This window comes from Lontra canadensis, unplaced genomic scaffold (assembly GCF_010015895.1).
Source record: "Lontra canadensis isolate GAN:19392208 unplaced genomic scaffold, GSC_riverotter_1.0 scaffold3, whole genome shotgun sequence".
Lineage (NCBI taxonomy): Eukaryota > Metazoa > Chordata > Mammalia > Carnivora > Mustelidae > Lontra > Lontra canadensis.
Window position 1 is genome coordinate 9,419,780 of NW_022630997.1, and position 27,321 is coordinate 9,447,100.

A 27,321-nucleotide genomic window follows, 5' to 3' on the forward strand; every position below is an offset into this window, starting at 1 on the left:
TTCTCAGTCCTTGTGAGGACATTTATCCTGTAACATTATATACAGCCATAACCCATCACCTGAAAGGTCTACAAATACTTCCTCTAAACCAAGTAATCTCTCCACCCTTTCCAAAAATCCTTTTCTCCAAGAATTCTTAACTGAAACACACTAATTTCTGAGACTAGTTACCATCCACCCCAAATATTTCACCTGCCTCAAAATCCCCCTTTAACTCTCCCCATTCTGGGTCTCTCACTAAGCGCACCATTTTCACGTATTTCAAACCGTTCAACTGCCTCGTCTCAGAGGACATTTTCTCCCTTGACACCATAATTTCCAGAGTTCCCACTCTTCACTCCCCAGTCTCTTTTCCAGTCCCAGTCCCTAAATAGGGTCCCGTCTCCTCCTACCTGTTTCTCAGACGTCTCCTCCCCACATGCGCGCACCCTCCTCCCCAGTGGCTCCTCAACAGGCATTCCCTGCTCCGCTCCCAGCCTCGCCCCCTCCACCCCTACCTGCGCCGCCGCCTCCCCCTGCTTTTGGCTCTTCCTTCCCTCCAACCTCCCAAGTCCTCCGGCTGGCGCCCACTCTCAACACACTCCCTCCCTCTGCTCTGGCCCACCTCCCCACCTCCCCTCTGCCCCCAGATCCCCGTCCCTTCCCCCTACCTCGTCCCCCAGTCCTCCCCGCACAAGCAGGCCCGCGCAGCCTCTCCCGCACCCCTCCTCTCGCAGGCTCCGGGTTCCCACCACCTCCCGCACCCCTCCCCGCCCTCTCTCCCCTCACGCGCACACCCCTCCTCACACCCTTACCACGCACCCCCCTCACACACGCTCCCCTCCTCACACACACCCCCGCCTCCCTGCACACGCGCACCCCTCCTCACGCACGCACCTGTCGCACGCGCACCGCTCCTCACACACGCACCCTCCCTCCCCTCACACACCCCTGCTTGCACGCGAACCTCCCCTCACACACACTGCTCATGCACGCACCTCTTACACACGCATCCTTCGCGCACGCACCCCTGCCTCCCCTGCTCACGCACGTACCCCTCTCCTCACACGCGCACCCCTTCTCACATCCCCCCCAATACACACGCACCCTCCCTCCCCTCACACGCCACACCGCACTCCCCGCGTGGAGAAGGAGTGCGCGGGCTCAGGTGTGGCGGAGGCGGAGGCGGCGGCGCCCAGCCGTTACCTCGGTCCCGGCGCTCCAAAAACTCGGCCGCCTCAAGCAGGCGCTGCACGTTTATCATCCGCACCCTCTCCATGGGCACCGCTGGTGGCGACCGGGACCTCTACGCGCTCCCTTCCCCGGCCGACAGGAGGCGCCGCAGGCGGATACAGGCCGGTGCCGCCCGGGGACATGTGCGACCGGCGGGCGGGCCAGCCCCGCCACGGATCGGCGCGCTCTCTGCCGCCCTTGTCGCCCCCGCCGCGCCCGCCGCCGCCGCCGCCGGCAGCCCGCGCGCGGTTTGTTTACCTCTCCGCGCGAGCACGGGGGAGGGGCGGGCGCAGCACCGAAGCCCGCCCCCGTCCCGCCCCTTCCTCTGCCTCCTGGGAAATGTAGTCCCGCCCCTCCCACTGCACATCGGGAGTGGTAGTACACACACCATTTCAGTGGGCCTGCGCCTTGCCGAATTCCGCAATGGCAGCTGGGAAATGTAGTCCCGTTTGACTTCTGTCGCCAGAGTGTAGACGAAGTTTTCTGGGCTTTACTTCTGGGAAGGAAGAATTTGAGCCAGTTTCCGGAAAGCTCTTTTCCCAGCGACTTCCGGAGCCCAGGACCTGGAGCATTCTTTATCTGAAATGCCATGTTCTAGTCCTCTATCTACTACTGCTTTTCCATGTAACTTACATGCCTCAGTTTCCCCATCACAAAATGTGCTGTTCAGCTGGTGCACACATAAGCATTTGAAAAGCCAAGATCACTGTTCAGAAACAGGGGATGATCCCTCCAGTACCAGAGAAAGTTGCCATGAGGCCCTTCTTCCACCCTGGTTTCCACATAGAGGTAGTTCAGTTTTTCATGGTGGTGTTGTGTTTTTTTTTTTAATTGTATGTTTAAAAACTTATTTTGCCTCAGGCCCTCACTAGTGGCTTGAGAGGCTAGAAATCCTTTCTACTATTGCAAGTGAAGGACATAATTCAGTAGGTAAGTGATTTGGTGCTGAAGTCACGAAGGGTTCAGTTCAAATCCTGACTCTTCTACTTACACTACCTGTCTGGACTCTCCAAGCCTCATTTCCTCATGTATAAAATAGATATAGTTACTCCATTTATCCGAACATTGAGGGTCTGCCATGTGTCAAGCACTGTACTGGACATAATGTGTACAGTAATGAGAGAAACAAACATAGATCCTATTCTCAAGGAGTCTATGGGCAATAGGGCTTATTGTGAAGATTAAATGAAAAAATTCCAGCATTTAGTACATGCCACTCAGTTAATGGAAGCTATAACAATTGTTTCCTCTCTTGTTCTCCTCCATAGAGGGGAACTGAAAGCAGTGGCTAAAGAGAGCAGGGACCACATTAAAGGATTGCCAACGGCTATCTTCTCTGCTGTTCTCTTTCCAAGTCCTCCATCTAACAAGCCCTCAAAGTCTAGACCAGAGTTTCTCAACTTCTACATTATTGACATTTCGGGCAAATAATTCGTGGCGGGGGGGGCGGACTTGTGCTTTGTGGGATGTCCAGCAGCATTCCTGGACTCTACCCACTAGATGCCAGTAGCACACACACCAACCAAAAACGTCTCCAAACGCTGCGAAATGTCCCCTCGGGGCACAAAGTCACTTCCAGTTGAGAACCACTGGTCTAGGGAGAGGAAGGGCAAGAGGGTCATAACTGCTGAATGCTCTAGGAGCAAGCTGGGAATTGTATAAACATCCATAACTTTTTCCCACCCTGATTATTTTAACCTGCTGGTGGACATCCAAAACAACAGGAAGCTCTTGGTGAGGGGAGAATTTCCCCTTCCCTATGGTCATTCCAGTGGCTACTGCAGAAAATACCATGTCAGAATGAAAATCTTACTCTCAAAAATGTCATGAGATTCATGCTGCATTTTAATGCCCTCTCTCTCTCCTTTCACTCTTCTTCTTTTCAATTTCCAATGAAGTAAAAAACTGCAAAATTATGCCAGCCCTTTTAAATATTACATTTGGCACCACATTTAAGAACCAAATAGATGTTCCATCCAATGCAGGGAGACCCAAAATGAGAGGTGTTCCCAAGCTGTTCAAAGGAGAGTCAATTTTTTTGGTAAAGACTTTAAAATAGGGACCTTACTTTTTCTGTTGTTGGATAGATCACTCCAGATCTGGGGTTTCCCATTGGATACTGGTAACAACTACTCTCAACAAGGGACATATGGGGCAAAGCGAAGAATGGAATTATTTAAAAGAAAATAGCTATCTGCTAAGACCTGTTAGTTAAGGGCAGAAATTACTAGGTTGAAAGTTAGTTTCTACTACTTGTAGACTCCTTAAGCTTTAGATCCCAAACTGCTAAGTGCTACTGCAGGAATTTAAAAGAGGTAGATTCATGACAAATAAAAGTCTCCCCAGTGGGAGATAAACCATGTGACATGCAATCAAAAAAGAAAAAAAAAAGAAAAGTACCAACTGAAAATACACATGGGTTTAAATCCATAGATCGTATGCTCTAGCAGGTTATTAAGAGAAAGCATGATGCTCAGTGCACGTGCCTGACCTTTCACAGTTGACCTCCAGATGAATTAACCAGCCCTTCTTTTAGAGCCACGGCCAAGAGGGAGAGAAGGAAATGGAAGTAGGGTGAGAGTCACCAAAAAGGCCCACCTGCCTATGTTGAAGAATAGCAGAGGTAATGGTGATGGAGGGCAGTGGGCAGTGTTAAGGGCAGATTTATATATAGGAAATCATTCTTTTCCAAGAGCAACTGAAGGTGCCATTTCCTTCTCCCTGCTCTGCCTGACTCCTAGAATTCTTGCTTTGGCATTGGCCACAATGGCCTCCCACAGTACAAGGCTTGGGGCTCTAGCCTCAGGAAAGGAATACTCTTCATAAACCATCCCTCAGCGCCAGTCCCAGCCTGGAGAAACCCAGAGGCAGCTGTGGCCTTTCTTTTATTCAAATGAATCCAGTTTGTCCTACAAACGCAGATGGGGAAACTGAGAGAAGAACCAAAGAACCTGGAATCTTACTCACAATCTCTGGTCCTGTCCTCTCCCTAAAGTATCTCTCTCAGGGGAGCCTTATTTGAAAATGGAAAAAGTCCCCCTGAATCCCCCAGGCCTCTAACAAACACAGCCCAGATGGGGATGAGCTGCCTCCTGGAGCAAGCAGGCAAAGCTCTCCATTCTGTCAGTTTACTCCACGCAGATTTCCAAAGGACTTATTGCAGGTTCACGAACAATGGAAACTGGTCTGTATTACATCTTTTCTGCAGACAGGAGAGATGGAAAGAGGGGAAGGGGCCATCAGGTTAAGTTACAAGTCCAAAGTCACTGTACTGGTCACACCTGGTGCTTAAGGGAACTTCCCTGAAAGTGCAAAACGCTTGGCGTGCAGGGCAGTTTTCTGCCATTATCTGTAAGGATGTGGGGTTTTCAAGCAATGAAGGCTGAAGATGGAGGAAGGGTGAGTCCTGAGCTCCTAAATGAGAGCCTTAACAGTTATACGTCTTTTTCCATCCTCCACCCCAAAATGACAACACAGCCTCCTTCCCCCTCAGGGCCCAAAAACGTGAAGAGCAGCAGAAAACCTTTCCTTCTGCCCAGTGAGTCAGCCTTGCCTAACTTCATGCGTAAGCTCTCCTCAAGTCAGCGGCAGCTCAGAGCTGCGGGTCTGCGTGCAGCCGAGATAAATTTGGGTCTAGAAAGGATGACGTAATGCTAAACCCGAGAGGTAGCTGCCGCCTCCCAGGGCTCCAGTCGCCAGGGCTGCGGGCTGACATCCCCACCACTCGGAAAAGCACCGAGCCACCCAGGTGCCTGAGCTGGGGAGACAGGGAGAGAAAGGACGTGGGGGCGGGAGCAAACGGCAGGGGGAGGCAGTGTTCATCTGAGATTGCTGAATCTGGAAGTTTGTTGTTTTTTAACTTCAGTTTTCTGGTGAGATCAGGCCACTGGCAGAGGCTCAAACAGCTGCACTTGACTTCCATCCTGGCCTATCTCTTCCCCCTTAGAAAAGGGCTTCTTACAATTTTATTAAATGGCCCTTATTACAGCAGCCTATTTCGGTGATTATAATGGATGTGTTAATTTCTCGAATGTCCTTTCCCTTCTTTTTTGCATTAACTTGGATCCAAGAAGAAATCTGCATTGCAGGACTCAGTTCATAGGCACATCTAAGATACCTGCTGCCCCTGGAGCACCCATCCCACTTGGGGGTGCAACTGATACCATCTTCCGGATTTTGGAAAAGGGCTTTGCTAGGGACGTGCCAAGTTAATGCCCCCCCCATAACATTTCATGGTTTAGTTCATAGACGTTTACATCACTAAGCTTCTTTCTCAATCCAGTCTCCATTTTCCATTTTTCAGATGAGAAAACTGAGGGCCAGAGAGATATCGTAACTGACAAAAAGGCCACACAGCTGCTGTCTATCAAAGCCACCAAGCAAGGATTAGGATTCAGGCCCACAGACTCTCGTTCTGTGCTCTCTACCCATCTCCCTAAGTCTTTTTCTGGTTGATTTGTGACATATAAATCAATTAATTAATTAGAATAAGTCTTCTGACTTTTTAAATTCGTGAGCCCCAAACCTTTTAAATATCAGGTTACATCCTAAAAGCCTGCTTTTGTTTTCGGCTTAAGGTTCATTCTTCTCTAAGGAAAGGGTGGCCTTGGAATCAACTCCCTTGCTGGTGATGACCACAAGCCATGGGCCTAACCTCAATAATCTTTCTTGTATGGAAATGGTTTCCTTCATCGGGAATGCATCCTGAATACTTTTTTCAAATGACATTTCATCATTTGTTGCTCTAGTCCCTTATTATTCTCCTTTAATTTGTGGTTATAATCATTTATACTGGTAGATTTTGTGACTTTCAGCCATCCCTGGCATATAGCCTACTCAGCCATGGTATGTTATTCTTTTGAAACATTGCTCATTCCATGAATTAGTATTTTCCTTAGAATGTTTGCATCTATATTCAAAAGCAAGAATATACTATTCATATCTTTTGTTGCATGTATCAGGCTTTGGATCCAATGATCTCTACTTTCAAAGGTAGATGCAACTTGATTTTAAAACCTTAAAAAAAAAAAAAATCAAAAAAGATTGCCAGAGGCCTTCCCCGCTGGTAAGAGGATGCCCCACATTCTTGCCACAGTCCTGGGTAACCCTCCCTCCCCCACCAGGAGCCCGGCTAGAGCTGCCCTGCCCCCATCCACTGGCATCACCACTCTCTTCCAGGCAGCAGAAACTTGTGGTGGTCACTCTTAGGCCCTGCCAGGTCCTAGACACTGTTAAGTCACACACCCAGCCTGCTGCCTTAGGGCTGAGTTCTCTGCCTGAGATGCACCATTTAAGATAAAAACACCAGGCCCTTCCTTGCCTGCTTAAAGATGAGCGTGATCTTGCCATCTCTTCCAGCCACAGCATTCTGATTCTAGGATTCTGGGATTCCCCAGAAAGCTTATAACAATATGCCTCCCTTTGTGTACCAGCTTCCACGTCATGACAGCCAACTACGTACACAGTGCTGCTCGTACAGTCAGCTCATGGGCTCCTCTGCACACCTCTGAGACTCCCTGTTTTGCAGATGAGGTCCAGAAAGGTTAAGAGATGTGCCCAAGGTCACACAAGTAATGACCAGATTCAAACGTAGATTTTCTAAGTCTGGAACCCCACAGCATACATCAAGGTATGTTTAATCAGACCAACCAAACAAAACTGGTTAGGTCTCAATCAAGGGTAATACCATCCCCTGGGAGGCTTTGGAAATAAGTAGGAGAGTCTTTCTTGAGTGTCACAATGACTGTGGGGGTCTGCTGTCATTTAGTGAGTAGAAACCAAGGATGTTACATCCTGCAGTATTCTGTACTAATCCGCATAAGAACAACTGTCTCACCAGTAGCTCCCCTGTTGAGAAACACTAGGTCAGAAGGTTAAAGAGAGAGAACTCATCCTTCATTCAATAGCTATTCCTTAAGCATCTGTTCTGTGTTGGACACTAAGCTAGATGCTGAAGATAGAATCATGAATGAAACCAGTCAACGGACCCGGGGCTCACGGTGTTGTATTGTAGCCCGGCACACTGATGACAAGCAAGCAAACTCATGGTAAATTGTGATACGTAGGATAAAGGATAAATACTAAATGCAGGATGGCTTCGGGTGGACAGAAAGACCAGGGCAATCACAAGGGCTGTCTAGGCCAGCTTTCTCAAACTTTAACGAGGACCCAAATCACCTGGAAATCGTGGTGAAATACAGATTCAGATTCAGCAGGTCTGAGGCGGGGCCTGGGAGTCCCCTTTCCAACAAGCTCCCAGCAGAGGCCAAGGCTGCCCATCTTAGGAGACCACACTCGCTCTCAACAGTAAGGGTGAGATAGGAAAGAAACTACTGAGAGGTTTGAAAGACGTCCGCGACATGAACCCAGTTATATTTAAAGTCACTCTTGTTTCCTCGATCTCCACTGAGGAGAGGAAGAGGTTGGACCTATGCCGCTTGACCGGAACCAGCTGGCCCATGCGGTCGCGGTGGCAGCCAGGGTCTACAGCTCATCTCTGCCACTCACACGTGCTTCTCCCCCGCCCCCGCCCACCCCAGCTTTTTCTGGCAGAAGACCTTGGCTCCAAGCACGGCCAGACCAGTTGCCCTACAAGCTCGAACACCTTCAGCAAACCTAGTACAGCCTGATAGGGTGTGGATTCACATCCCTGACAACCTAGTGTGCAGAGCCACAGGAGCCCTACTGGTTGGGTGAGTTCCCCAGTGGGTGCTGGGCAAGGCAGTACTGCACATGCAAGGAGCAACACCCTAGGACTACTGCCCTTCAGAAAACGGGCCTTAATCTGACTCTAGTGTCAGTACCCAAGGAGCCCTGGAAGGTTTCAGCGGCCTTCTCTCTGCCCTAGGATGAGTGGGAAATAAAGGAAATCACTCCAGGGAGGCATTCCTCAAGGGGAACCCTCAGCTTGGACTTCAAACATTCCAGATTCCATCTCTTGCCTCTTGCCCCTTGAGGCCCAACTGCTCCTAAGAAAAAAAAGAAAGAAAAACCTAGGTTTGAGCCTCAGCTCCACTCTGTGTTAGCATGTGGCTTTGGGAAACTTAGCCTTGCCAAGGCTGAGGCTTTCCTCATTTATGAATCAGGATAATTCTAGCACCCTCCTATTGGATGGTCGTGAGGGTTTAATACAGAGCACTTAGCATTGTGCTGGTGCATAGTAACTGCTCAGTAAAGGGGGTTATTATCGCTATGCCTTTGGAAAACAGAGACAACATTGCACTTGTCAGGAGTCCCCTTGGGGACAGGTTATCAGACTCCTAAGAGACAGGCAAGAATTATTTATTGGTCTCTATTTGTCTATCATTTGTGCTGGAATATGAGCTGGAACTGGAGACCATACCGTCTGCCCTCTGAAAGCACCAAGCACAGGGCTTGGCTCCTGGCAGGTTTTAGTAATTATCTGTTGAATTGAGCTAAATTTTACAGCTGGTAGAAAGAATGAAAGAAAGTTGCATGCAAGGTACTCAGAGTCTTAGGAGTCAAGAAATATGGTATGGGAGGTTGGGTGTGGCGGAGGAAGAGGGAGATTAACACAGGGATGCCATAGGGTAGCTCTGGGCCCCTGCAGAAAGAAAAACAGAGGCCACCCCAGCTCCCACCTGCCACCCACGGCCACAAAGAGAGCAGCCCTGGGCATGCCCTCCATTTTAATACAACAGTATCAAAATTGTCCCAAATCATCTTTATTCAAGTATTCTTGCTAATGGCCATAAAGACACAAGAGTAAAATATCTCAAACAGTAGGTAATCCAAATCCCTTTTTATTGGCTTTAGTCTGAATTTCCCAATCTCCCCCAGGACACTATGTTTATCTTTCTAATTTTGCGGTGTTTAAATTTCCTTAGCAGATGCTGGAGTTGGATATAAGAGGTATGTGGCCAAGGGCATGTTTGTTATATGGGAGAGTGGGCTTGGTAGGAACACTAGTTATGGACAGTCCTCCAAGTACAGAATGCCCCAATCTGTAAAGAACTGAGAGTGGAATGTGTTTATTTACAAGGCTGCTTATAGGGTACTTAGTTTCCTAAACTCAGGCAGGGGGGAAAAAGAAAAGTCAGATCTGTAAAAAGTACAAAGACAAAGACTAAACACAAAAGATTTTAAACACAGGGTGGGGGTAGGGGGTGCAGGAAGGGGAGAGGGACTATTCCTTTAAGGAAACCTTAGATAAATTTTTGTCCCATCTGCAATGATGGCTAGAACCAAAGACACAAAGTCCAAGTCAGATGCAATGCTACATTGTTGGGGTTCACTTTAAGACAAGTGACTTTCTAAAACCTAGCACTGGAATAGAGTATACACTCCACGCATGAGGGCTGAACTAGCACAGCAGTGCCTGACATAAAGCAGCAGTATGTGCTCTTTAAATATTCGTTGGTTGAATGAATGAATGAATGAATGAAGAAATTCACAGAACAAATGTAGGGAGAATTCCTGACAAGCAACCTAGTTCCACAGATTATAAAACGATTTGCCGCAAGGGCCTTTTAAAGAGAAGTTCTCCAATCTAAGTTGTTTTTTTTTTTTAAAAAAAGCGTTCCTATTTACGTATATTTCCTGGAGATGTATTGCTCAAAGCAAGGGTCACCTGAACTTTCAAAATGTTTCACAAGCAAGTGGCCTAACCCAATTCGGCCAAGATGAGGAAGCAAAGAAGAAGCCGCAACCTCTGGAGGGTGGTGGCAAATTCCCATTATCTTTGGCCAGAGAGATCAAGTCAGCTGTTGACAGCTTTCACACCTCCAGCCAGGCCACTCAGGGACAATGATATCAGAGACAATTACTTCCCCTTAGTAGCAGAAGAGCCAGAGAGCAGGTGTCGGTCCCTCTGGAATGGAAGCCTCTCTCCAGTGTGAGCCCAGAGCTCCACCCACCATTCCTAGAGGAGGCCCCTTTGGGAAGACTTTTATTTCTCCTCCTCAGATAAGGCTTGGGTAACCATCCTGTCACTGTCCCTGACTTTGGGCTCCTCCTGCTTCCTCCAGCCCCCATGTAAAAGAAAATATTTTTTTCTAAATGGCAAATTCAAATTAGCTTCATTTTGAAAGACTATTGAGAATGTTGCAATAACCTTTGCAATAAATGGACACACCCTAGGATCAGTAAACCAGGTTTGAGAACTGCTGACTTTATAAGCACCTGACCTGTAAAACAAAAGCCCCGTTTGGGGCTCTGCTTGTAATCCAGTCTCACCACCAGGCAAGAGGACCAGAAGAGTCTGGTTCTGCCTCTGCTGTGTCATCTTGGGAAAGCCACTGTCCCTCTCTGGGCCTCAGCCTCCCATCTCTACAGTGAGGGTGATGGATGCTGTGACCGCTGGGGCTCCTTCTAGCTCTGACACTCTATCTTACCACCTGCCTCCTTTAAAAAACAAACCCCAGGGGCACCTGGGTGGCTCAGTGGGTTAACCCTCTGCCTTCAGCTCAGGTCATGATCTCAGGGTCCTGGGATCGAGCCCCACATCTCTCTCTCTCTCTGCCTGCCTCTCTGCCTACTTGTGATCTCCGTCTGTCAAATAAATAAATAAAATCTTTAAAAAATAAATAAAATAAATAATAATAAAAACAAACCCCAACATGGAGTGGAAGGAAGAATGGGAAAGGCAAGAGAACAGTTCAGCAGGCCAGACTATAGTATGTGCCTCCCACCCCTAATTCCTGCCTGCTGAAAACTGCTTTCTTCATTCCGCAAGAAGATTCCTATTCCTTGCTGGGTTGTTGCTTTTTTACTCCTTTTTCTCCTCTGTCTCTCTCTTTCTCTCTCTCTCTCTCTCAACTCAAAAGCCACAAAACCACAACTCACCTTCCCCAAACGGGTCATTTGGAAGACAGAGCTGTTGGGGGGTTAGGTGGGTCAGGCCTGGCATACTGGTGGTATCTAAGCAAAGACCAGGCCAGGGCAGCCATGTGCTTCTCCTCCAGAAACCCAGTTTAAATCAATATTTATCCAACTGTATTTATAGAAAGTGGTGGTGGTAGGGAGGAGGGGATGGGGTAAGAGGCAGGGGGGATCTACAACAGAATAAGCCACAATGACTGATGCAAATCTTTGTGGCCAATTCGTTTCTGCAGGGCCAGGCTTTTTTTTAAAAGGCAAAAGACCCGGCTTTTGATGAACCTGCTGTTGGCCCCAGTACCATAGCAACAGCCCAAGTCCTCTGATATGCCCAGAGGACAGACTTGGGAAAGGCAGCAGGAGGGGGTGCTGTTTCCTAGGAGCCTAAACTTGAGTTAGGGCCAGGAGAGTTGAACAAGTCTGAAAAACAAAAAACAAAACAAAACAAAACAAAACAAAAAAAATCCTCTCTGGTTGGCTCTTCTGTCCTCGGCCTCACTTCTAAGCCTTTTCTAAGCAGGGTATGTACAGGAAGACCTTGAACAATCAACAGAGTGCTTCAAATACCAGCTCTGCTTTGGGTTGCTGGGTGACCTTGAGCAAGTCATTTTACGTCTCTGGACTTCATTCCTTGGCTGGTAAATGTGTACATGCATATGTGCTTAAGAGGGCAGGCTCATTCTGGAATCAGAAGCCTAGGTTCGAAACTCAGCTCTGCCACTTACTAAACCATATGACCTTTGGGCAAGTTACCCAACATCCCTGCACCTTGGTTACCCCCTCCATAAAATGGGGTAATAAAATTGCATGTATCATAGGGTTGTTGTGAAGATTGGAGGAGATAATGCACATTTAGCCCCATACTCGGTATATAGTCCATGCTCAAAAATGGTAGCCAGTACCTATATTATGCAACGCAGTTAACTGGTGCTGCAACATGCAACCGTCTTCATTTCCCTCAGTTTTCCCTCCAAACTCTTGCCCAGCCATCCTCAGATAAAAACCCCCATTTCTGGGTGTGTCAATGGGAGTGTTTCCATCAGCCACTGGAGGGTCAATGAGCAGCTATTGTTTTGTCTTAGAACTGATGGGACCTCCTTTCCCTACACACACACACCAGGAATGGCTCAATTCAACTTCTCCGATATCCTAAGGGTCCCTTGGGTCCCCTCTGTGGTGTGCCCAGTCCCTGGGGAAGCTCTGGGGCTCTGAAAGCCACAACAATATCCTCAAAGTCTTCTTCTGGCATTTACCAGTGGGCAGAAATCATATTTAAAACTGGGGGGGGGGGGCTGAATCTGAGAAACATAATTGAGGATGAGGCAAAAATAAAGACCTGATTTAAGAATGTTCTTTTTCCAAAGCCCCCAAAACTAAATATCCCACTCCACCCCCACCATAAATCAACCCACAGAGTTGTCAGGGAAAAGTGAATGCACATAGTAGATGCTCAATACATATTTGTGGAATAAATGAATGAATTGTAAGGTGCCTGCTATGTAGAAATGTGACCTGCTTGAACATTAGTTGCCATTAAAGTCCTCAATTTTAGCAAGGCTGCCCTAGTCCCCTGCTCTCTAAGCTATAACTGATTCACTTTCTGGGTCACAGCAGATGACAGTGGGTACTTTCAACTCTCCAACCCTAACCTACCATCTCTGTGCAGCCCCTGGTCTTTAAAGGCCAAGAGCAACCTATGTTGATTACAGGAGAACCTCTTTCCTTGGAAGAGATCAGAATTTCCAACTCTTCTCCAAGCCCCCAGAAAGTCTTTACTGTGTCCCCTAGCCTTCAAACCTGATCACTGTGCCGTAGCCAGTAAATGACAAATCCAACCAAAGAATGCGCATTAAGTGTCTCCTGTATGCCCAGTGGAATGCTATATGCAATGGCGGGATACACTGAAATGCTATAGGTGATCTTTCCCTTATGCTAATCATTTCCCTGGGAAGATAAAGCTAAGACACAGGTAGTGGGTAGAAGATTGCATGGTTACTGATTATCAAAGCTCAGAGAAGAGGCTATTTATTGAGCACTTACTATATTCCAGGGACTTTAAATGTTTAAATGGAGCGCCTCGTTTGGTTGTTCAGCAATGATGTGAGGCTGGTTCTATTGTTATCCTCGATTTACAAAAAAGAAACGGAACCTCAGAGAGGCTGGTTAAGTGTACCCGAAGTCACAAAGCCAGTAAGCAGCAAGGAGGAGGAGTCTGGGCCCTGCTCTGGGTTAACTGTAAAGCTCTCAGCCTCTCAACTACCCTGAATTAAGAAATAGCCAGAGGAGGCTCTCAGAGGAGGTGGGAGCTGACCTAGGTCTTGAAGAATGAGTAAGATACAGATAACCCTAGAGGAGTAAGAGAATGAAGCCATTCTGAAAGAGGGAAGAGTCTGAGTCAAGCAAAGAGTCATGACCAAGAAATGTGCTTGCGGGTGGACCTGCTGGACAGGAGCAGAGGAGATCAGGAGAGGAAGGCAGGGAGGAGACAAATGACACCACAAAGCAGCAGTTTCCTCCATCAGGAGGAAGAGGCTGCTCCTTGGCCTGTCCATGCCCCTAGGAAAGCACCTCACCCTCAAACCCAGATAATCCACCCCAGAGAGTAATCCATGACCTCTACTCCCATGTAATCATTCTTCTCTGTCTTAAGCATTGCCCCCCCAAAGCAACCTTCCCCAGACACTGAGCAGCCCATTACTATCCTCTGGATGTTACCTGTTAACAGCAGCTTCTGCTTGTCCACTGAGCAGCTTTTCTGTGAGTCTGGTTCTTTTTCCCTTTCAGTTTTAATCTTTTCCAAAACAGGAAGTAAATATTTTTCTAACGATCAGTCAGTCCTAGGCAGCCACCAGGCCCCCCGGTTCACTGGACCCCAAATAGATACAGAAGACCATGCCAGAGGTGACTTACATAAAACTTCTGGTTTTGTGATAACTGGTCCTAGTCTCCATGATTAATATTTCTGGAGCTCTTTAATCTGAGATCCTTAAGGAGTCACATCAGTTGGAACGTCAGGAAAATGTACCCACACATCCTTGGGAATCCTTGCCTTGCACAGAGTAGCCAGTCAGTAGTGGGTGACTTAATTTGAATACCCTCCCCTGAGGAGACGCACCATATCTACTGGGAATAATTCAACACTGTGGCCACAGCTTGGTGAGCACTCCTACTACGGAAACCTCAAAGAGGCAATGAAAAGCAGTTCTGGCAACAATGGAAAATAAGGCAAGCTCCTGCCAAGTAAGTACTTTGCAAACAACAGTAAAAACGAAACGTGTCATCTCGTGACCAGGGTCTACTGGTGCATTTCGGGAAGGTCTCACAGAACCCGAAATGGAGAATCAAGGCTGACACCCGTTCTCAGGGGAGAAGAGAGTCCCTTTAAGAAGGGATTGTACCAGCTGGCCACACTACAGCTCCCAGAGATTTCCTGGCTTGCCTCCTGGCTCCACCCACCAGTCTCTGGCCTCAGCAACGCGTGACGTCAGCGAAAGCTGAAGCTGGCGATAGGCTGAACAACGCAGCTAGGTCAAGTCCAGTCAGAGGAAAGAAGTTTGTCTCCATGTGGAAACCATGTGTCTCTAGCTGGGAGGGGGAGGAGGAGGAGGCGGAGAAACTGAGATCAAGTGATTACAGGGGAACTGGCTGAAATGAAGGCGGGGAGGTTGTGCACCTGAGCCGGCCAGCAATGCCCTTTGCAGTAGTGACCTAAAAAGAAAAAAAGAAAAAAAAAAAAAACTTGTCCAACGAACAAAGCTTGAGCCCCCTCCCATCATGATAATAATTAAACAACTAGGATCGCTGCTTCCTTCCAAAAACCAGGGACCTGAGAAATGCTGGAGTCCTATCGGAACGCCCAGATCCCCCTCCCTCCCCCAACGACTGAATGATGTCAGCGTTTCGGAAAGCGGGGCTCTGAAGCAAAACAAGCCCCGCGCGCGCGGAGCGACCCGCAGTGCCCGAGCCCGGCGCACGCACGACCCGCCCCCCAACTCGCGTTATTGCTGTGCACACGCGGACCGCCGTGACGCGCGGGCATTGTGTGCAGCGAGCAGAAAACAACGGCGAGCGGCGCCAGCGCGAAGAGGCGCCCCCAATAAAATGAGGCAGATGTAGGGCCCGCCGTTTTCCATACCAGGAAACCCAGACCCAGCGGAAGGCGTTGGGGGGGTACCGAAAGTGGGGAGGATAAAGCAGCCCCCCGTGGGCCGCTTCTCTTTGCAAGGGGCATAATAGAGGACCCGGCGATGGTCGCCCGTAGTTTGCTGGAGGTCACCCTCGCCAGCGAGAGCTGTTGGGGAGGGGGCGAGGGCCTGGAGCTGGGCCCCCGCAGCCAAGCCGGGCAAGGCGTAGCGCCCCAAGCTCTCGGGGAAATCTGGGGGCCGTTGGCATCACGTCATGCAGAGCCAAACAGCGGCGGCAAATAGAAGCAAGAGAGCTAAAAATACTCCCGCGGGGAGCCGGCCGGTGGGGGGGGGGGGGGCAGCGGGGCCGAGGGGCTGATTACGCACACGAAGTTGACTTTGACTGGGGCGCTGAGGTTCCCGAACCCCTCTCGGGGGGCTGCGGGGCTTGCAGCGCTGACACTCGGGAGAGGGACTGGGAGGAAGCCCCGTGGCTTCCTCCGCCACAGGAGCCCGGCTTGGCTGCCGCTGGCCCGCCCCGTGCGGGGTAGCCCGGCCCGGCGCGCCCGGCCCTCTGCTTACGTGACTAGTGGCCACGCCGGAGCCCCGGCACGGGGTAAACTAGGAGGTGGCGGCGGCCAGGGCGGCGGGGGACGCCGCGGGGGAGGCGGCAAGGGGGGGCGGAGGTCTCTGATTGTCTGCGGGTGCGGTGGGGGGGGCGGGACGCGGTGGAAGCTCCAGCAGCCTCCCTAGTACACCATGCTGAGGGTGGGGGGGAGGACCAGGTTTGCCACACATTGCCAAGGTGCCCTCTTTGGGTGCACCCCCCGCCAGAGTCGGCACCATGGGACAGACTCCGGAGAACCCCGGGCAGGGGTGAGGGGTAGCTAAAGAAATCGCGCCCCTCCCCCCTCCAACAAAAGCAAACACGCCAAACAAAACCACGTCTTCACCCAGCTCCCCACCAGCTCTGGCTTTTCAGAAACTACCCTCCTGACGAATGCCCCCCCACCATGAATAATTGCAAACTGAGTCGGCTACGCAGCCAGCGATGCGCCTTTCTGGCAACCCTGGCACTCCGAGAAACAGGAGAGAAGAGAAAGAAAAGAACACACACAACCGTCCTCCCAACACAGATCCTTGTTTTTGCCTTCAGCCACTGCACAATTGCGCTGGCAAACACACGGTTACTTTCACCCTGGAGGCCTGGGGTGTTGGTCAGCTGAGGTGTTTTTGTGTTTGATGACTGTTGTTGTTGTGTTTGGGGGGGGGGTTGCAAGATCTGACACGTTGCAATCGGACCATTTTCTCTCTCGTCTCATTGATCTTCCTACTTGTTCGGACAGATTAAACAGCCTGGTTTTCTCCAGTCCATCGGTTTATCTGCCTCGACCCCTTCCCCCAGCTCTTATTTGTGAGCACCCTGCTGGAGACGCCGCACACGCGTGCCCCCGTTAGGACGCTGAGTCGACTGCCTGGGAGGACTGGGGGACCCAGCAGGCAGGGGCAAAAATGAAACAAATACAAAAAGGAGGCCAGGCCCGGGTGGGGCTCCCAGCAACCCCCCCACAAACATTGCTCTCCACCTGAACCGAAGAGGAGTGGGGGGTGGGGGCGGGAGGACGGCAGAAATCGACAAGGCAGGCGCTTGCCTTCCTCGCCAGGCGCGCTCACTCCTAAGTCGTCTCGCGGAAAATAAAGAAACCGCACACAACAGCCCACACCTTCTTCCCCAACTATTGTTTCCTGCGAGATCCCAAAGTTTCCTTTTAGCTGTGTCCCCCTCGCCAAGTTTCCCGGGCGCAGGACGGCGGGTCCGGGGCGAGCTGCTGGTGCTGCCTGGCCCAGCCGGCCTGTTTGGGGGAGGGGGGCGGAGGCACCCCAGGGCGACCGAGGTGCTGGGGGACTGTATCCGCGGACGCGATGGCCTGAGCCCTGCCGCGAGAGGGGAGGAAAAAGCACAGTAGACAGGAGGGAGAAGCAGAACCGAGTCAGCCAGATCAAGCCCACGCCGCGGAGGGCTGTTTGGTTGTTGTGGTTGTTGTTGTTGTTATTGTTGTCGTGTGTGTCTCTGTGTGTATGTGTGTGCGTGAGTGTGTGTGTGTTTTTTCTCGAACCGCTGAGCTCTGCCTACGATTTCCAACTTTCGGCTTCTAATCCCCACCCCACCCAGGAACGAGCGACAGAAAAACAACACTTGTCTGCCCGAGAAGGCTTGGGGGGGGGGGGCGGGTGGAGAAGGAAGAAAGGCGACCTCGAAGAGATGAGCTCTGGGCTCAGTTGTCAGCAAACAACACTCCCCCGCTTGCTCCCGGCGGTCCTCCCAGCCTCCGAGAGACGGACAGACGGACGCACCAACAGGCCCCCCCCCCCCCCCCCCCCCCTTTGTTACATCTTTAGCAGCTTTGTGCGTGCGTGTCCTTTCTCCGGTGTCATCGGCTTTACTGCCGAGGGCTGGATGTGTGTGTTGGGGGGAGGGGGGCGCGGGCCGAGCAGGCGACAGGGGTCGCCCAAGTGGTTGAGGAAGAAAGAGCCGGGCTCCGAGGAGGAGCCGGGGCCCCTAAACTTACTTTTGTTTTCTTTCTCGATCTGCTCCAGGTAGCTGGCGGCCTCGAGCAGAATCTGCACGTTCTGCAGAAAAGTGTTGATGTGCTTCTCCATCGAGTTCTCGCTGGTGTTGAAAATGTCCGAGAAGGGGCACCTGAGCTTGGCCCCCGTGGGTTCCTCGGGCTGGGCCGGGGGCTGGGGCGCGGCCACGGCCGGGGGCGCGGCGGGGGCTAGCCCCGCGCCTTCACAGCGCGCTTCCTTGCGCGGCCGTCCGCGTTTGCCCATGGAGGAACCGGGGTCCGCGGAGCTGGTCCTCTTTTGGGGCTGCGCTGCCCGGCCGAGCTCCGGTCCCCAGAGGAGACCCGCCTGGCTGGAGCGGAGGAGGCGCCGAGGCTAGGAGACGACCTGACTTCCCGAGCCTCGGTGCGTTCAGTTGTGTGTGTGAGTGTGTGTGAGTGTGTGTCGGTCTCGCAGTGGGTCTGTGTGTATGGGAGATTGAATGAACCTACAGGACAGACGGAGGCGCTCTGGCGCTGGGTCCTAGTGCGAGGCTGTCGCCATCGGACCGGTCAAAATAAAAGGTGGAGACAAGCGAGGCAGGGACCGCCCTCTGCCCGTCCCCGCACCTTCCCCGCCTCTCGCCAAATCTTACCTCAGAGTAGAGCGCTGTATTTCAACACGAATGGAAAAAATACTCGATGCCTCTAAGTGGACCTGCATAAAAACAAACTAGTAAGCTATTTTTTTCTTCACATAAAAATAAGACCTCGTAAAGGGTCCAGCACAATGCCTCGCACATAGTGAGTGGGTCCTCATTAAATGGTAGCTGCTAGGACTTCTTCTTCTTTTTTTTTTTAATAAAAACCCAATCCAAAAAACCCCATCACATGTAACCTGAAGTTTCCTCCCCCCAATTCACACACCCCTGCACACAGACGGGAACAGGCATGTGTCTTCACCGGATCAAATGAAATCCCCAGGCCACCAAATCCCAGTTACAGATTTACTCACTCTTTCTTTCTCCCTTCAAATGCAAAGTTATTTTCCAGGAAGGGGGAGGAGATGTAAGCATCTCTCTCCACACTTCTCTTCCCAGCCTTGGTCCAGCTGTGCAAAGCTCACACTAGGGTGCCTCTGCACCTGGCACCCTTTTATTTGACAGAGCAGCAGAAATGGCAGTCTGGGACACACACACCCCCCCACCACCCACCCCAGCTGAATTCCGCCTTTTGGCTCTGAAGACTCTTACCCATTGACATTGTTGTTTTTACTGCTGCTATCACCTAGTCAGGATCTGCGGGGAAACAGGGATGCTTTCCAGGCCTGGGAGAGGTACAGTGGGAGTCAGAGGGAGAGCTGAAGGCCATTAGGGAGTGTCACAGAGAAAGGTTTCAAATTCAGCTCTGAAGCTCACAGGCTGTGTGAGTTCAGTCAAGTTCCCTAACAACTCTTGGCCTGTTTCCCCATCCATGAAACTCTGATAAGTTTCTTGTGTTGATTAAATCATATCTGCACTTAGCACACTACCTGACCCATGGTAAGATCTTTTTTCTTTCAATCCAGACCAGATAAGAACCTGGGTCCCCTGTTTGCATCTAAGGGGTGGGTGGGGTAGGGGATCAAGCCGCAGGAAACAGGGCTCTTCTGCACTGTTGGAAAACGTCTCTGCAACAAACCCATCTAAATATTGTCACCTTGCAAGGCCAACTGGAATTTTCCTTCAGGGGAACCATTTACATAGAAGACACATTAAATACTGCCCCCTGCAGTTGAGCAACCCAGCCCTCGTGCTCAGAAGCGGCTTCATACGCATTTGTCTGGAAAGACCCTTATTAGAAATGGAAACTCTTTTAAAAAGGAGAGAAAGCACATTTCTTTGCAAAACATTCATTATGTAAAACTTAGAGTACACATGCACTCACAAACCTTCAAGAAAGTCTTGTGTACTTTCGGAATATAATAACCTGCTGCTGAGAGGACAGGAGCAATCAGTAATTGGCATTTTAAAGCCAAATGTATTCACATTTTGGACCATAATATAATCATACTACACATACTGTCTGTCCATTTTCTGTCCTGAGACAAATTTTGCATGGTTGATCTCTGCATCCTTTAGCTAGGATTGAATAAAGGCTCCTAGGAGCTATGAAATAAAAGTTCACCTTCCATTATCAGAACAACTACTGACTTTTTGTTCCTGTTGGGACCACAACCTGAGTAACTCATGTTTAAAAGCCTGTAAATATAAGGACTTTTAGAGAGGTATAGTCTCAAACAAGTTTTATCTAATGCCATCTTACAAAAACTAGCATTTGTATAAAACAGCCCTGATCTCCCTTGACCCAAGGGAAAAATGATAGTGAGACAGTGAACCAGCTAAGCCTGAAGAAAACCTGAGTTTTCACCCCAGTGGGCACACCAAATGTGCACATATGCAGTACTGTGCCCTACACATAAGTCTACACACACTGGCCGGGAGAGGCACACCTCACCCATGAGTGCCGGGGCGGGGGCGGGGAGTGGGGAGTAGGGTGTTTTGTAATTATTTATTTATCCCTTTTTCATCTCTCATAGGTCTGTGAGCTTCAGAAAACCCAGTGGGAATCTTCAAGCTGGGCCACGGATCTGACCAAAGCCAAGATAAACAATGGCTTGAAGAAAATCGACAAAAAAGTGCTGATTTGCACTATTCCCACAGTCAGCCACAGCCCCCACCACCATTCCCATGGAAAACACCACTGCTGGTGCCAAATCAAGTTTCCCCCCCTTCATAGGGGCATTGTTTTTTGTTATTATGGGAGTTCTTAGCATCAGACAATGGCACCACAAGAGACACAGTGGAGGCAGGAGAAATGCCTTTTTGTTTCACTAAGTCTGTGCTATTGTGCCCCAGACTCTAGCCCACACATAGTACACTTACATATATTCATTTTGGTAACATGTATGTGGAACGAGGAATGTGCCAAGCTAAAGCTCCAAGCCCCATTCCTTGTTGGGTTTTGTTGGTTTTTTCCAGAGCCCATCAAGTGTTAAATCATGTCTGCCTCTTATTGCTCTCTCCCCCTTCCCACACCATCCCTCAATTACCAGTTCCTCTAATAAAGTTGGTCCCCGCAGAAAGAGTGGCGTTTCAGGGGTAATTCCACAGGACAGCCATCCAGGACACTGGCTTCACAGCTCAGCTCCATTCCCCATTAGCTCCTCCCAGGAGGAGCGAGTCAAGCCTTTCGCACCTCACTTTCTCCGGGGCTTTGACTCCGTAAATAAACAGGCTGCTTTGGAAACTTGCTGGCAATTTTTGCAGAGAACAGGTAGTAGATGAGAAGGCAGCTGGCCTGAGGAAAATATGGGAACTCTCTGAAAGAAAAGCAGTGATTTTTTCCAGTGCCAAGTGAGGCCAGCCAAGATGCTCCCAGAAGCCCAAGATAACTTGGAGGCCCATTCCGTCAGGGTCCTGTTTTCCCAAACTTCTGTTTTTCCGCTTGGCCTCTCTGCCTGTTGGTAATATCCTTCCATCAACCTTGTTTGCATATTAAAGCAAGATCACTCTCACCTGCGGTTTACCCCTCTTTCCCTCCATTCTACATGCTTACATCAAAAGGTTTTGTTTTGCCTGTTAATTCTGTCTTCCAGTACATGGAGACCAGTTGATTACTGAGACACAAGGAGAGTGACCTCAGACCTCCCCATTCTGCATTTGGATGGGATTTTTGCTGTCCTGGACCATTTGGGCTCTCCCAGGTTTCTCAGCCCTGATCTTCCTCCTTACCCCATCTCCGTTCCCCAGCCTTTTTTTGACTGAGTCCACCACTCCAATGTCTAGCTTGCCCTTGGAGCTTGCCAGCATGGCCAGGCTAGGTTCTTCTCTGCTCTTTGACCTGTGGTCTTTGTACTCAGACTTGATAAACACCATCTAGAGATCTTCTGTCCCCCGCATTGTCACTTGAGTCTTAATTCCCCAGAGCTTTCCTACCCAAGTTTTTCCTGAGCACCTTTCCCTTGGGAAAGGGATTGTCCATCAGTGAGCTGAGAGTTGGCTCTTCTTTCCTTGGGAGCCCTTATCTTGGTTTCACCTACTAGGTGGGAGAAGTGGCTTCAAGGGAAGTCCAGGAATAGAGATTTAGGGACTGGTAAGACATGAGCACAATGGCAGGAACAAGGAGAGCGGTGTGGCTCTGCCTCTCCCACTGGCTCCTGGAAGAGCCTTAAAATTGCTGACCAGGCCTCCTCTGACCACTCCCCATGCCCCCACCCCCACCCACACAGTCACCAGCGGGTGTAGACATAGAGGATAAATAGTCCCCACCCTACATTGGAGCTCACCCGGGTGTCACCTGCTCCTGGGGCATTATCTCTGCTCTTCTGGACTCTGACTCCCTTCTCCTGGACCTCTGAGGCTGCCAGGCTCTTCCTGTCTCAGCCACCTCCTGGGCTTCTCCTATGCAACACCCAGTACTTATAGGGTTCATTAGATTATGAGCTCATCAAGGGCAGGGAGCACGCCTTCCTTCCCTGACATCCCCAGCCCCTGGCACCCTCGCACAGGGTAATGAATGCACTCCTGCCTGGCCGGAACCTTGGTGCCTGTCCTTCCTGGCTTCCTTGCTCCAGCGTGGCAAGAGGAGGCATTTGACACTGTCTGCAAAACTATTCCTGAGTCACTCACATTAAAGTTTAAATATCAAAATGCTGTCTGTCCAGAAGCCAGAAACCCACTGAGCCACATGGTTGAGGTTCCCTTCCCCAGAAGTGCAGAGGCTCGGTCACTCTCTCCCCTGTTCTTACTGCTCTACGTATCTGGTAATAAGATGCTTCTGCTGGAAATTTTTCAAAAATCACCAGAGGATGAAAGCAATGGCCTGAGACCAAAGTAGGAATCATATGGAGCTTCCCGCCACCACCCCGCCCCGCAACATACAAAATCTCATTGTAGGGTTTCTTTTAGCAGAAGGGGGTCCTTCAGGCCTCTCTTTTCTTTAACATCTCTGTATTACAAAATATGCTTTCAGCAAAGATTCTAAATTCATGTATATTAAGGTACCAGTGACTGACACCAACTTAGATAGGATCATTACCAAAGGCTTTTGGAATTAAAAGATGGCAGCCAGTGCTTTAAGCTAAAGGAATGAAGTTCCAGTGGTGAAATATTAGGCATCAGGAGGTGGAAGGAGAAGGTAGTATTACGGCAGCAAATGATCCTCCTCCTGATTATTAGCTGGCTGAACTCGTGTAAGTCACCCAACCTCTCAGAGCCTTGCGATTCTCACCTACCAAGTGGGAAGAACAATGTTGACTTCGTTGATGGGGTGCATACGAAGGAACTGTGGCAACTGTGAAGTGTCGTGGACATATCCGCATAGTATTAGATGAAGAGAGTCCTGAAAGATCCTCAGGGAAAATAAAAACAATGACAAAAAGGTGGGAAAAGAGTTAGAAACCCAGAGTTTGGGGCCAGCTTTCCCACCACACTGCTGGGTAACTCTGGATAAATATTTATAACTTTGGGCACGGCAGCATCAGTGTCCTCACCTAGCCTGTTTTCCCTTTCTCCTTTTTCCATCTCTCCTGTGTGAGACCTGCAAGGTGCCCTCACTGTTTGCTGATCCAAAGCTGCTGATGGGTGAAAAGGTCAATGAGTCACAAATTGGTGTATTTATCAGGAATAATGGATACATGAACACATACTCAACATATGGGTTAATTCATTCCATCAGAAGACATAGCCTTCCACTTGTTGGGCTCGCTCTAGGCACAGGGACACAGCAGTGAGCCAAGAGTCATACCCCCACCCTCATGGGACTTATCTCTCACACAAGTATATACGTGGAAGACAGAGGACCAGTTGTAAGCATACAGAGAGATAGATAGCTAGTCCCATATGTGCACAGAGAACAGGCCTCTTTACTCCTGTGTCTTTCAGAAAACGGAATGTAAACCTTAAGTTGGAGCCAGAATATGGGATTCCTCCAGAGAACTGTGACATCCTCTTACGCATCACAGAAACAATCATAAACAAGAGTGAGGAAGGGTTTGCCTTCTTGTTTCCCGTTCTCTCTTCTTGCTTGCTTTGGAAATTATTTTTTGTTTGCACACAACTGGCCCTTTGCGTGTTTCCACAGTAGTAAGTCAGGAATACTACATTATGTATCGGAATAGTTAATTAAAAAAAAATTCATGTCACCCTATTTCAGGGAGTCCTGAAGGTCTCACAGGTATGTGTGGTCTGCCAAAGATTCACGTCAAAACAACTATCTAAAATTATAACCTACCTGGAGAAGTCAGAAATGTAATCAGAGGCTATTTCCATATAACTACACCCTGAAAACACCCATCCCAGACAGGCCGGCACAGGAGAATAACATGTTGGTATACAGTTGCAAGAATCTGTCTTAGACTTTTGATACTTAATTGCATCATTGTTAAAGTTGAATTGAGTAGAACCTCCCTAGCGCCTAGGCAAGAACTGGGAAATTCTCTCTTCATTTCCTGGTCACTTTTCAAAGTCTGGGTAGAACTGGGCACTAGCAAATCTTAGACTGAATTGATGTTAAGGAAAATGTTTTCTCATCTGGTTAGTTTTAATTTTACAACCTTTGGGTGCAGGTGCTTTTGAGTTTATTATACAAACACGTGATGGGGTCCCATGTTATTTTAGGGATACTGCGGGAATGAGAGCTTGTATTCGTAGAATGCTCGTGATAGGCCAGGCCCTAGACTCCAACCACACTTCTATTTCATCTTTGTAATCATTCCATGAGTGATTATTCTCACCTCCATTTGACAGATGAAGAAATGATGACTGAAGAAAAAGAGGTGACTTGCCCCAGAGGACACAGCTAGCACGTGGCAGAGGTGGGCACGCCATCATCTCCAGCCTGGCACAGCAGAACATTCCTTCTTCTTGTTTCTATCCCACTTACATTTGGTTGTGCACGTTTGTCGGGTGGTAGTTTATGTGGTCTTGCTAATTGGGTTTATGTGCATAGCAAGGGTGCTTATTCCAAATCCTTATTTGATTATAGACTGAAATTTTCTCCAGTAAAGGACACTTGGATTCTCCCTTCCCAGGCTGTGAGTTTTTCCAGAGCTTCCACAGCATTTCCAGCAGAGCCTAAAAATGCCATGCGCAGAAAAGTGTGCAATGGACATTGACAACTAGGAGCTCAGCACGCAGGACCCGCTCAGGGAGTAGGAAGAAGCTTTGGTGTAATTCATCAGATATCACCAATCTCCCCCAGGCTAGCTTCTCACAGTCTGTCCTCGATTTTACACAATTCACTCTGCTGCTGAGTTAGAGAACAGAGAGGAGGTGCTAAGAAACCACATGTATTTGCTGCTGGGGCCAAAGGCTGTGAAGCTGGGAGCAGCACACAGTCCACTTAGAAGGATTGTTGGTTCCATAGGACAGAGGTTCTCAGCCTGTGGCTCTGCCTTAGAACAACCTAGGAATAGGACCATCAGATTTATCAAACGCAAATGCAAGATGCCCAATTAGATTTGAATTTCAGATGAACAAGGAGCAATGTTTTAGTGTAAGTATGACCCTTGCAATGTTTGGGGCATACTTAAACTAAAAAGTATTTGTTGTTTATCTGAAATTCAAATTTAAATGATCATTCTGTATTTTATCTGGCAACTTTAATTGGGGGGAGATTAAGGGCAATTAAGTTAGAATCTCTGGAAATGGGGTTCAGATACCCTTAGTTTTAAATGCTATGTGCAGCTATGTTTGAGAATTACTGCTAGAGAGGACCTAAAGTCTTGAAGGGCGATGGAGGGGAAATTGAGCTTGGCTCAGGGTGGGCAACCCTTGTGCAGGAGGTGATGGAGATAAAACAAGCATGGAACAAGCCTTATCTGCCCAAGGTTCTGCCTTCCTAGGGCTCAGCTGGGCTCTATCCCAGCCACCATGCCAGACGAGCTCGGAGGGGAGCTGGACGGGGCTGCCAGTTTCGTGTCCTGGGGCCACACCAAGGGGTTCACCACCATCTCTAGGGAGCTAGGCCCCCTCGAGAGGCACCATTCCTCCTTTATCCCCTCCATCCCCAAACAGCTAAGCTAGCACCAATCAGATTTCATTTCCTTTGTATATCTAAGTTAATCAGGCACCCAAATCTCTACTGTGACTCGGAGAGCTCAGAGGGCCATCTGCTTTGAGAAATGATACAGCACAGGAGTTAAAAGCTTGGGGTTTGGAGCCAGGCAGAGATGGGTTCCAATTCTCCTTCAGCCATTTATTTAGGTATATAAGCTTGGGCAAGTTTATAACCTCTCTGAATCTCAGGTTTTCATCTACAAAATGGGAATGATGACTGCACTTAGCTCACAAGGTGATTGTGAGGATCCTGCGGGATGACGGCCGCGGAGAGCTTAGCTCGGGGCCCATCACGCGTGAGGCATTCAGTAAGTAGCCGTCATTATGATTTCATTGCTGCTGCCTTCCCCAGATGCCCTCTGCCGCAAAAAGAGATAATGGGGGTGGGGCAGCATTGCAAACCTGATCTCAGAGCCTGGGCTCCCGACCCCCTTGATCTCACCTTTCTCTTTGAGCCCTTGACCAAGCCTTCTAAGATAAGATTACTCATAGTATAAAGGAAAAGGCTAAATTTCTGTTGCGATTTTATCACTAACTGGTCGTGATCTTAGGTAGGTCCTTGCACTTCTCCGGACTAAGCTTCTTCACTTCTATGATGGATATAGGGCAGGTGGTCACTTCTATTCATAATACTCTGTGATCAGCTCCCTTGTACAAATTCTGGCCTTCGCTCCACAGACACTCAGAGAATGAAGATTCTTTTTCTGTCTGTTCCCAGGGTTCTAAAGGGGAACAACCGTGTTCATTCAGGGTGAAGAGCTTTGAGACTTGTGGTTTTCCGGCCCTCTCCTTAGGTATATGTATACTTCTGTTTTGCTAAAAAGTACCACATAGTCGCTCCTTTAAGTTTTGTTTTCCCTTCGAAGAATGGAGGGAAATTTTACCTTCACTTTCTCTTGGGTCCTTCTTCAAGGTAACCAACACTGACCATTGCCGTAGTCCCTGGGTGCAAATGGAATTGCAAATGGGCTATTTTGAGGGTGTCATTCAAAAGCCGAAGGCCTCCAGCCTCAAACTGGGACACCCTTGATGCACCTGTTCTTTTTCTCTAAGGTAATCCTTTCCTAATCCTTTTCCAAATTTTACCTGCCATTGAGAGTCCACTGCTGTTGTAATTTTTAAAGGAGAAACCTGTTTTTCAAGTGATAATTGCATTGACCATCTGTCTCCATTAGCCATACCGCCCCCCATCTTTCTCCAAACCCCTAAATGACTGAAATAATAGTGCAATAAAAAAATCTAATTGCAACAGATAGCTTTTTGTCCACGCGTGCTCAATATGAGGATGGACCTAAGAGCAACCAGGTATCAGTACAAAAATCTTTGGCTTCCAGAAGTTTTCCAGCCACAGGGCTCAGAGCTGGAGAAAGTGCTGGCTCTCACCTCCAGTGAAGAAAATCATTTTATTAGTGTGGATCCCAAGGAGGGGCTGTACTGTTTTTTTTTACAAGGGGACATAAGTGGCTCAAGTCATGTTGCTGGATATTCTGAGAGCATGCCCATTTC

The 27,321-nt window shown here is 49.2% G+C and overlaps 1 protein-coding gene across 4 annotated transcripts in view; it reads right to left on the reverse strand.

Moving 5' to 3' along the window:
* MXI1 (MAX interactor 1, dimerization protein) overlaps positions 1 to 18,226 on the reverse strand; it is a 78,883-nt gene extending 60,657 nt beyond the window's left edge. The window contains exon 1 of one of the 4 annotated variants that reach the window (XM_032880405.1): positions 17,744 to 18,226. In XM_032880405.1, the coding sequence (XP_032736296.1) occupies positions 17,744 to 18,005 (262 nt within the window). In that variant the 5' untranslated portion in view covers positions 18,006 to 18,226. Of the gene's footprint in view, positions 1 to 1,185; positions 1,423 to 13,764; positions 13,817 to 13,959; positions 14,265 to 17,743 lie in introns of those variants that run through there. The other 3 variants (XM_032880424.1, XM_032880433.1, XM_032880414.1) reach the window with 3 other exon arrangements.
* Between the last annotated feature and the right edge of the window lie 9,095 nt (positions 18,227 to 27,321).